Source organism: Sphaeramia orbicularis, chromosome 18 (genome assembly GCF_902148855.1).
Source record: "Sphaeramia orbicularis chromosome 18, fSphaOr1.1, whole genome shotgun sequence".
Classification (NCBI taxonomy): Eukaryota; Metazoa; Chordata; class Actinopteri; order Kurtiformes; family Apogonidae; genus Sphaeramia; species Sphaeramia orbicularis.
The window spans coordinates 36,081,420-36,093,360 of NC_043974.1; the positions used below are offsets into that span (position 1 = coordinate 36,081,420).

Sequence of the window (11,941 nt, forward strand, 5' to 3'; positions counted from 1 at the left end):
CAATGACCTAGAATAAATTTCAATACATTTTGGGAAAAGTATGGCAAAGACAAAAAAAATTTTATGAATTTTTACTTTCTTTTTTTTTTCCCTTTTACTTAAAATGAATGAAATTTCAAACATCTGTAGCTGCAAAACTATTGATTGAATTCATACCAAATTGGGTTTACAGCTTGCCAGTGACCCAGAATAGATGTCATTATATTTTGGGGAAAGTAGGTTAAAGTTAAAATATTTTTCAGAATTTTTACAATCTTTTTTTTTTTCCCCATTTACTTCTAATAGGTGAAATTTCAAATGTCTGTAGCAGCAAAACAATTGACTGAATTCATACCAAATTGGGTTTATAGATATCCAGTGACCCAGAATAGATCTCATTATATTTTGGGAAAAATTGGTCAAAGTCAAAATTTTTATGAATTTTTACAATCTTTTTTTCCCCAATTACTTATAATGGGTGAAATTTCAAATTTCTGTAGCTGCAAAACAATTGGTTGAATTCAGACCAAATTGGGTTTATAGAATGTCAGTGACCCAGGATAGATATCATTACATTTTGGGAAAGTAGGTCAAAGACAAAATTTTTGATGAAATTTTACAATCTTTTTTTCCCCAATTACTTATAATGGGTGAAATTTCAAATTTCTGTAGCTGCAAAACAATTGGTTGAATTCAGACCAAATTGGGTTTATAGAATGTCAGTGACCCAGGATAGATATCATTACATTTTGGGAAAAGTAGGTCAAAGTTAAAATTTTTGATGAAATTTTACGCTTTTTTTCTCCCCCCATTTGCTTACAATGGGTGAAATTTCAAATGTCTGTAGCTGCAAAACCATTGATTGAATTCATACCAAATTTGATTTATAGATTGCCAGTGACACAGAATAGATGTCAATACATTTTGGGAAAAGTATGGCAAAGTAAAAAAAAAAAAAAAAAAAAAAAAAATTATCAATTTTTACATTCTTTTTTTCCCCATTTACTTATAATGGGTGAAATTTCAAATGTCTGTAGCTGCAAAACTATAAGTTGAATTCATACCAAATTGGGCTTATAGATTATCAGAGACCCAGAATAGCTCTCATTACATTTTGGGAAAAGTACAGCAAAGTTAAAATTTTTGATGAATTTTTACATTCTTTTTTTCCCATTTACTTATAATGGGTGAAATTTCAAATGTATGTAGCTGCAAAATTATCGATTGAATTCATACCAAATTTGATTTATAGATTGCCAGTGACACAGAATAGATGCCATTATATTTTGGGAAAAGTACAGCAAAGTTAAAATGTTTTACGAAATTTTTACAATCTTTTTTTTTTCTTTCCTATTTACTTATAGTGGGTGAAATTTCACATATCTGTAACAGTAAAAATATTGGTTGAATGCATACCAAATTGGGTTTATAGATTGCCAGTGACCCAGAATAGATCTCATTACATTTTGGGAAAGGTAGGTCAAAGTTAAAATTTTTGATGAATTTTTACAATCTTTTTCTTTCCCATTTACTTATAATGGGTGAAATTTCACATGTCTATAAAAACATCAATTTGATTTCCAGCCCTTGTCCACATGTTGAAGTGTCCTTGGGCAAGGCACTGAACCCCAAGTTTCTCTATAGTTTTGAATGTGACACACTGAGCCCGTTTACATGACTATTAAAATCCAATAACTGGCAGAATTCCAATAATTGTCACAATCAGATCTGATGCATTTCCATTCACTTCATAAATATGACCATCGAAAAACCCTGGGTTCCATGTTTCAGTCTGTTATTGGATTTCTTTTTGGAGTTCATATGTATGGAGCAATGGTACAATCCAACTTAATTTTGTCTTCTGCTCACATTTGACTGTATCACTTCTGATTTTGTGATTTTTTTTTTTTATTTTTTTTTACACAAGTACAGATGTAAATAAAAGATGCAAAAATTAATCCAATTATACATGCATGAAGACATCAGAGTATTCCAGGTGTGTTAATCCAATTTCTCATAATCAAATTACTGCTGTGATATCAGATTTTACTGTTTACATCATCACTAATAATCTTTTAACTCCATAAATCAGATAATGATAAGATTATTAGTGTGGATGTCAATGAGTTTATTGTAAAGCACTTTGGGTAATATAGAGAAACACTATAGAAATGCAATTCTATTTATAATTTAACTGCTTGTAGAGCCAGTTTTCTGCAAAAAAAAAAAAAAAAAAAAGTGTTTTCAACTCTTTTTGTTCATTTTTGCAAAGGCATTAAAAGTATTTTATGTGATTCCCACCCCATATTCAACAGCTGGCAAAAAAATATCCAACTGTTGTGCTCTGTTAAATGTTTTCAAGACATTCTACGCTTCAGAAATGTCAACCTGTGTAGACAGACCAACAAGGGCTCAACAAGGTTTATTTCATTGGCTTTATCTGGTGTTGTTGAACTATTTCATTCAGCATGGATCAAAAAGGTGAACTAACATTTCCATCCATGTGACCTAAACGCTAATGGAGGATTTTTGGATTTCAGCTAAAAAATCCAGGTTGAAATAACAGCCTGAAAGTGCAGAGGGTCTGTTTATATTTGTTTATCCTAACTTGGCAGATCGGTGCTGCTCTATTTCACCTCACATGTTACGTTATATTTACTGATTGCACCACAGCCAATCAGCAGTGTTGTGTAAATTACATTCAAACTGTAATCTATTACAGATTACTTTAATTAAAGTAATTCATTGCCTTATAATATGTTTTAGTTTATTTATTTATTTATTTTTTTTTGAGGAATTAAATTATGGGCGAAAAATGTGTTATGACGCAAGAGCTATTGAACATCTACCGAGTGAAATATTACTGTAAATTGATTAGTAATGCCTTACACTACTGCATTACAGCAAACTTAATCAAGTAAACAAGTAATCTGTAATGGATTTTTTTTTTTTTTGAGGAATTAAATTATGGGCGAAAAGTGTGTTATAACGCAAGAGCTATTGAACATCTACCGAGTGAAATATTACTGTAAATTGATTAGTAATGCCTTACACTACTGCGTTACAGTAAAAAGTAATCAAGTAAACAAGTAATCTGTAATGGATTTATTTCTTTTTTATTTTTTTATGAGGAATTAAATTAAGGGCGAAAAGTGTGTTAAAACGCAAGAGCTATTGAACATGTACCGAGTAGAATATTACTATAAATTGATTAGTAATACCTTACAGTACTACGTTACAGCAAAAAGTAATCAAGTAAACAAGTAATCTGTATTGGATTTTTTTTTTTTTTTTTTTGAGGAATTAAATTATGGGCAAAAAGTGTGCTGTAACGCAAGTGCTGTTGAACATGTACTGAGTAAAATATTACTGTAAATTAGTTAGTAATGCCTCACACTACTGCGTTACAGCAAAAAGTAATCAAGTAAACAAGTAATCTGTAATGGATTTTTTTGGGGGGGGGATTAAATTATGGGTGAAAAGTGTGTTGTAACGCAAGTGCTATTGAACATGTACTGAGTAAAATATTACTGTAAATTAATTAGTAATGCCTTACACTACTGCGTTACAGCAAAAAGTAATCACGTCAACAAGAAATCTGTAATGGATTACAGTTTGGAAGTAACTTGCACAATACTGGTGCCGCTGTATTTCACCTCACATGTCACATTGTATTTACTGATTGCACCACAGTCATTCATCAGCAGTGTTGTGTAAATTACTTTCAAACTGTAATCCATTACAGATTACTTGTTACTGTTATTTAAAAGTAATTCCTTACCTTATAATATGTTTTAGTTTTTTTTGTTTTGTTTGGTTTTTATTAACAAATTAAATTATGGGTGAAAAGTGTGTTGCAACGCCAGTGCTATTGAACATGTAACAAGTAATAGTAACAAGTAATCTGTAATGGATTACAGTTTGGAAGTAACTTGCACAACCCTGGTGCTGCTGTATTTCACCTCACATGTCACGCTGTATTTACTGATTGCACCAGTCATTCATCAGTGGAGGAGGTAATGCATCACTTCCCTTCAGGGCACCTTGGCCGTTGGTATCTGAATGACTTCCAGCCTGATGTTTTTTCTCCCAGATCCTTTTAGACGCCAACACCGTCCAGCTGGGGAATCTACCGCTCGGCGAATACGTGGCGTCTCCTGCTCAGGCCTCCCAAGAACAGACCGTATACGAGGTTTGCGTCTGCCCCAGCGGTAAGATCTACCTATCGCCGGCAGAGAGGAGCTCCAGCTGCCAGGCCATGAGTAACATCTGCCTGTGGAGCTGACCTGGGAGCAGATGACCCCAGAACTCCTCCCACGTCTGCTCCGGAGACGATAGGATTGAGGTGGGACTCCTCAGTGCAGCTGATGGAAGGTGAACTCATCAGAGAGGAGACGGCGCTCTGTCCGACCGTCAGAAGTCGGACGAGTGAACAGACATGTGAGTGTGTTGGCAGCGGCGGTCTAATGGAGGTCAGGACTCTTGTACCGCTGAGGACGGCAGCTCTGAAATCAGGAATATCACATACAAACAGGAACATCTCCACTACCTTGTATTAGAGCCAGAGAATGCACTCTTTATTTTTCTACTCGTGGTTCATTGTACACATACAGTGACTGTTTTCAACTAAGATGAGAGAAGACAAAACACAGGTGCCTTCAGCTTTGAAAATAAAGTCATAATGTGGCAAAAATTGAACAGGAAGAGGAAGATTGGTAAAAAAAAAAAAAAAAAAAAAAAAAGCAATGGCTACTGCAGTACTGTGGCTCAAAATATGGGTTTGTCTATTGCCACAGACCAATCAAATGTTAGCATTGGTACTAGAGCCAATCAGGGATACTGTTACATGAACTCATTCACCTCTTGTTTGTTTTTCTTGTTTTTTTTTAGCTTACCGGCCGATAGCCTGTAAGCTATTGTCGTCATGTGGCGTCTGTCGTCCGTTACAAAACTTTCAATCGTCTTCTTCTCTGAAACTACAATTCCGACTGACTTCAGACTTGGTATACAGCTTCTTTATGATGATGTCAACAAAAGTTAGTGAAATTATTTGGATCCGGATCTGATTCTGGATTTGGTCCGACTTTGAAAAATTTTCCCATTATAACAGATAGGAAGTGGATCGATGCAATAACTCAGTAAATATAAATGATACCAAGTGTAAATTTCTACAGTCCAGCCCTGATGAGGAGATGACCAAAACATAATGGCCACATGCTGATCAGGATCTTCTTCTGGATCTGGGAACTTATGGAAAATTTAACATGGGCTCTTACGGGGAAAAAATTTCAATCGTCTTCTTCTCCGAAACTCCAGTTCTGATTGACTTCACACTTGGTATACAGCTTCTGTATGCTGATGTCAACGCAAGGTATTGAAATTATTTCGATCCAGATCTGATTCTGGATTTGGTGCGACTTTGAAAAATTTTCCCATTATAACTGATAGGAAGTGGATCAATGCAATAAATCAGTATCAATGATATCAAGTTGGAATTTGAATTTTTTACAGATCTGATTGGAATATGACCAAAACATGGTAGCCATATGCTGATTCACTTGGCACCATTAAACTGGATTTGAATTTGTTGTTTTGAGGTATCCAAACTCTTACATGTCTGCGGGCATGCACGGTGTGATCCTTTGTACATGTTATTTGTTTAGAAAAAACCTTGTTCACATGATCAGAAGAAGATTCCTGGTGACGTCATTGCTCAATCGTCATTGCTACTTCTGTAATATAATAAATAAACATAACTGGGTGATAGTAAATGGCATCTGGATACATTTCCCAAAGCTTTTAATTTGGCCGGTAAGCTACAGGGCCATTGGTCCTATTTTTTTTTACTCATTATCCTCTTGTTGCCACGGTACTGTGGTGATATATGGTGTATACTTCAGTGCATTCTTTTGTGCATTTTGGCAAGACAGTGTCAACTGATGGAAGAAACGACAAATTTGGTGATAGTATGTAGTATGGAGTGGGAATTATTGTTCTAAATACTCTATATGTCGTTTTATGGTGTTCTTTGTTCTGGAGGCTAGAGAAGGTGGGCGGAGCTACATGTTAGACGCAGCAATGTGCCATGTGACTTCAGATCTGTGTCAGTTCTGTGCTGTGGTCCTGTGGAATTCTGCACTCTGAACGTTGTCCCAGTGGCTGATTTATATCAATGTCGGATTTACCGACTGGCAACCCCACCCCCCCCATTTGAAAATCTTTATGAAAAAAAAAAACTTCTCTGACCGGGAATTGAACCAGAGTCTTCTGCATTGCAGTTCAATACATTACCAATTAAGTTAAATGTCAGCTGTGACTCAGATTAACCTATTTCCTATCTGATATCCCTGGTACTTTGTTTGGACGTACGTTACCAGTCTAGACATGATATAACAAGGGCGCTGTTTGGCTCTGTGGTAACAGACAAACCGATATTTCGTACCACAGTACTGTGTCAATAGCCACTTTGAAAAAAAAAAAGTGATGTAAGCACAATTTGTCATGTCTCCCCCTCAAATAAATCCACTTTACTTTTTTTTTTTTTTAAGTAATCCAAATAGATATTTTAGTTTTTTCACTATGTAAGCAGCTGTTTAATTTGGAATTAAACATGTTGTTATGTGGCACAAAATGTCTGTCGTTATTGTCGCTTGTTCAGATCAGCTTTATTCACTGCAGACTGCAAACAGAGGTCGACAAAAGCCTGTAAGTGGTCGTATACATTGGCTAAAATTTGCTTAGAGGTCGTATTTCTGTCTTTGTGCATAAGAAATCAATCTAAGTGAATCCCCAAAGGAACTTTCAATCATTCATTCATTTTCTGAACCCGCTTTATCCTCACTAGGGTCACGGGGGTCACTTGGAGCCTATCCCAGCTACATAGGGGCGAAGGCGGGGTACACCCTGGACAAGTTGCCAGTTCATCGCAGGGCTGACGTATAGAGACAAACAGTCACTCACACATTCACACCTATGGGCAATTTAGATTAACCGATTAACCTATCAGTGCATGTCTTTGGATGGTGGGAGGAAGCCGGAGAGAACCCACGCAGACACGGGGAGAACATGCAAACTCCACACAGAAAGGTCCCACCCCCCGTCGACTGGTGTTGGAATCGAACCCAGGACCTTCTTGCTGTGAGGCACGAGTGCTAACCACTGCACCACCCTGTCGCCCCCCAAAGGAACTTTGTGTTGGTAAATGCAAGTTCTGCAAATTTACAGGATTTCAGTTCTGTTCAACATGTTGATGGTCATATGAACTATGTTTTCAGCTCAAAAATGTCCAGTTTCATCACAATTAATGCTATATTTTCATGTCACAAATGGCCAAGTTATATTTGAACTGAATTTACCTGAAAAACAAATATTCTATTCTTTTAGATTCCCCAGTTTTTCTTACCAGATTCTATCCTACATATCACGTTTTATTTTTACAGGTTCAATGTGGAGTATGGTGCTGATCCATCCTGCTTATGTTACACCAATACATACATTAAGAATGTCACACGTCACTTTTAAATCAACAGTTTTCTAATAAGAAGCATTTTCTATATTGTTATTTCCTCTTTAGTATGATGATAAACTATACAATAAATAATTCTGATCCTAGTTTTTGCACAGGGATCATTGGCGTAAACGGTGACATGGCTGCCGAGCATCAGTATGATGGGATCTGTAACAACCATGTCACATCTGTCCACTGCCACATTTTGTGTTTTTGTGTCAGCTGTTATTGTTTTAGATCCACAATACTAACATTTATGAATAAGAGGAGAATTAGCAATAGTAAGTATATAAGTTTATTACTAATAAAATACTGGTACTGACCAGAGCATCATGGGTAATGTCACGTCTGTCCACCAGCAAAAGTTTTCACATACACGTGCTATTCAAAATCCAATATTTCTGAAAATAGAGCTTCCACTGTCAAATAATATCAGTAGTCTGTGCACAAATGGATTAGCATTATTTCAACACAGTTCTATGCATTTCTTACATTTTTTTTTTTTTTTTAACAAAAATGGCCACTCATTTGACCCCCTAAGTAAATTTTAGCCGTCAGGTTTATAAAGGACAGTAGTGTGAACGTGGCCTATTATTTAGGCTTGGCTGAGTTAACCTTGTAAAAATGAAATGATCAGCAAAGACCAAATGCACTGGGTCCAGTGTGGGAGTCTGTCTGAGGGACCTGACTCACAAATCTGATTTAATGGAGTTATATAGACTCAGTACATTGTTTTCCAAGGTTTCACTCACAGGGATTTAATTCATGTAAAACAGTTGTTACATCACAGAAAGGTAGACGCTGGATTGACAGTGGCTGCGTTTCCAGAAAATCCCAAATGAGTTGTTGCGAAGTCACAAAACAGAAAGTGCAACTTAGCAGAGTTTCCAGCGTCGTGTGGTTGGAAGTTGACGCAGTTGTTTATGTTTAGATGACTAATAAACAGTTCGAGAAGGTGTTATAAGTCAGCAAATGAAGTTAAATGTTCAGCGTCAAACCTCAGAATCCACATGAAGTACAAAAGAATTGAGCTAAAATGACTTTGGTGAAATTATGTAAAGCAGTTGTCACGACCTTAACCCTTCCATTCCCACCAGATCACCCACAATCCAGTCACAGTTTCCAATTATGTACATTAAAGTTTGTTTGTTTATTTATTTATTTCGAATTTGCATTAAAACGAAACAACAAAAGGATTATATAAAAGAAAGTCCAACATTCCAAAAGGAGCAGGATGAAGTTTAACCCATAATCTCCTGCCCCCCCTTACCCCAATCCTTCAATCTATGCTAAATTCTTTTGTCAGACCTCATAAGTAACTCAAAAATCCTCACATATCAGACTGAATTCTGATTATGCACAAAAACACTAAATTGCTGTACATATCAAGGATAGACTGTCCATTTTGCAGCAGCATTTCACATTAAAATAAACTTTATCCTTGTTGTAGCAGTAATAGTGCACATCGAAAACAAAAATAAACTCTGTCCATTTCATAACAATAATACCCATATAAAAAAACAAATAAATAAATAAATAAATAAACTTGTTTTGACAGTACAAAATCTTTTCTAAATATCAGAGTCATCAGAATCAGAACACTTTTTTACTAAAATACTTTAATACTTTTTTAATCCCAGGAGGAAATTATTGGGTGTTACAGCCGCTCCATTCAAGTATAATAAAAAAGTAGCAGGAAAGAAATTATTAGTACAACACAAAAAGATAATATATAAATAGATACAGCTCTAAATATACAAATATGTAGGTATGCTATATGCTAAGAACGCTTGGAATCTCTGCAATTGAGCTGCTAAGTTTACCAACGCTAATGACACTTCTAACTTGTTTGGTGTCATGAGGTCACATGACTGGTTCAGTCCATGAGTCATTATATTCCTCTTCAAAACTAGGTGGAAATATTATATAAACACTACCACCCAAAGGTTTGGACTCACCTTCTAATTTAAATGGCATGAGATGGACCACAGATGGACAACAAGTGTTCAACATCACTGGGACCTCCTTCAAGACTGTTGGAAAACATTACATGTGACTACCTCATGAAGCTCATCGAGAGAATGTCAAGAATGTGCAAAGCAGTAATGAAAGCAAAAGGAGTCTGTTTTGAAGAATCTAAAATATAAAACATGCTTTGAGTTATGTCAGACATTTTTTTTAACTACGTAAGTCCATATGTGTTCATTCACAGTTTTAATGCCTTCAGTGAGAATCTACAAATAAATAAAGTAAAACCAAAATTTTGACTGGTTGTGTACGTGTATATATATATATATACACAGTACAGGCCAAAAGTTTGGACACACCTTCTCATTCTTCGCATTTTCTTTATTTTCATGACTATTTACATTGTAGATTCTCACTGAAGGCATCAAAACTATGAATGAACACATGTGGAATTATGTACTTAACAAAAAAGTGTGAAATAACTGAAAACATCTCTTCTATTCTAGTTTCTTCAAAGTAGCCACCCTTAGCTCTGATGACTGCCTTGCACACCCTTGGCATTCTCTTGATGAGCATCAAGAGGTAGTCACCTGAAATGGTTTTCACTTCATAGCTGTGCCTTGTCAGGGTTACTTAGTGGAATTTCTTGCCTTATTGATGGGGTTGGGACCATCAGTTGTGTTGTGCAGAAGTCAGGTTGATGCACAGCTGACAGCCCTATTGGACAACTGTTAGAATACATATTATGGCGAGAACCAATCAGCTAAGTAAAGACAAACGAGTGGCCATCATTACTTTAAGAAATGAAGGTCAGTCAGTCTAGAAAATTTCAAAAACTTTGAATGTGCCCCCAAGTGCAGTCGCAAAAACCATCAAGCGCTCCAACGAAACTGGCTCACATGAGGACCGCCCCAGGAAAGGAAGACCAAGAGTCACCTCTGATGCTGAAGATAAGTTCATCTGAGTCACCAGCCTCAGAAATCGCAAATTAACAGCAGCTCAGATTAGAGACCAGATGAATACCACACAGAGCTCTAGCAGCAGACACATCTCTACAACAACTGTTAAGAGGAGACTGCGTGAATCAGGCCTTCATGGTCAAATAGCTGCTAGGAAACCACTGCTCAGGAGAGGCAACAAACACAAGAGATTTATTTGGGCCAAGAAACCCAAGGAATGGACATTAGACCAGTGGAAATCTGTGCTTTGGTCTGATGAGTCCAAATTTGAGATCTTTGGATCCAACCGCCGTGTCTTTGTGCGACGCAGAAAAGGTGAACGGATGGATGCTACATGCCTGGTTCCCACCGTGAAGCATGGAGGGGGAGGTGTGATGGTGTGGGGGTGCTTTGCTGGTGACGCTGTTGGGGATTTATTCAAGATTGAAGGCAACCTGAAGCAGCATGGCTACCACAGCATCCTGAAGTGACATGCCATTCCATCCGGTTTGCGTTTAGTTGGACCATCATTTATGTTTCAACAGGACAATGACCCCAAACACACCTCCAGGCTGTGTGAGGGATATTTGACCAAGAAGGAGAGTGATGGAGTGCTGCACCAGATGACCTGGCCTCCGCAGTCACCGGACCTGAACCCAGTCGAGATGGTTTGGGGTGAGCTGGACCGCAGAGTGAAGGCAAAAGGGCCAACAAGTGCTAAGCATCTGTGGGAACTTCAAGACTGTTAGGAAACCATTTCAGGTGACTACCTCTTGAAGCTCATCAAGAGAATGGCAAGAGTGTGCAAAACAGTCATCAGAGCTAAGGGTGGCTACTTTGAAGAAACTAGAATATAAGAGATGTTTTCAGTTATTTCACACTTTTTTGTTAAGTACATAATTCCACATGTGTTCATTCATAGTTTTGATGCCTTCAGTGAGAATCTACAATGTAAATAGTCATGAAAATAAAGAAAATGCAAAGAATGAGAAGGTGTGTCCAAACTTTTGGCCTGTACTGTATATATATATATATATATATATATATATATATATATATATATATATATATATATATATATATATATATACACACACACACACACACACACACACACACAGGGTGGGGAAGCAAAATTTACAATGAACATTTAGTTGTTTTTTCTCAGCAGGCACTACGTCAATTGTTTTGAAACCAAACATATATTGATGTCATAATCATACCTAACACTATTATCCATACCTTTTCAGAAACTTTTGCCCATATGAGTAATCAGGAAAGCAAACGTCAAAGAGTGTGTGATTTGCTGAATGCACTCGTCACACCAAAGGAGATTTCAAAATAGTTGGAGTGTCCATAAAGACTGTTTATAATGGAAAGAAGAGAATGACTATGAGCAAAACTATTACCAGAAAGTCTGGAAGATACTATTAAAGAAGAATGGGAGAAGTTGTCACCCCAATATTTGAGGAACACTTGCGCAAGTTTTAGGAAGTGTGTGAAGGCAGTTATTGAGAAAGAAGGAGGACACATAGAATAAAAACATTTT

At 36.7% G+C, this 11,941-nt stretch overlaps 1 protein-coding gene across 1 annotated transcript in view; it reads left to right on the top strand.

Annotated features, from left to right (window-relative positions):
• The window catches only part of LOC115438195 (zeta-sarcoglycan-like), a 149,162-nt gene extending 144,470 nt beyond the window's left edge, over positions 1–4,692 (top strand). Inside the window, exon 8 of the mRNA XM_030161628.1 lies at positions 4,073–4,692. Coding sequence (XP_030017488.1) covers positions 4,073–4,264 — 192 coding nt within the window. The 3' untranslated portion in view covers positions 4,265–4,692. The remainder of the gene's footprint in view (positions 1–4,072) is intronic.
• Positions 4,693–11,941: the final 7,249 nt, after the last annotated feature.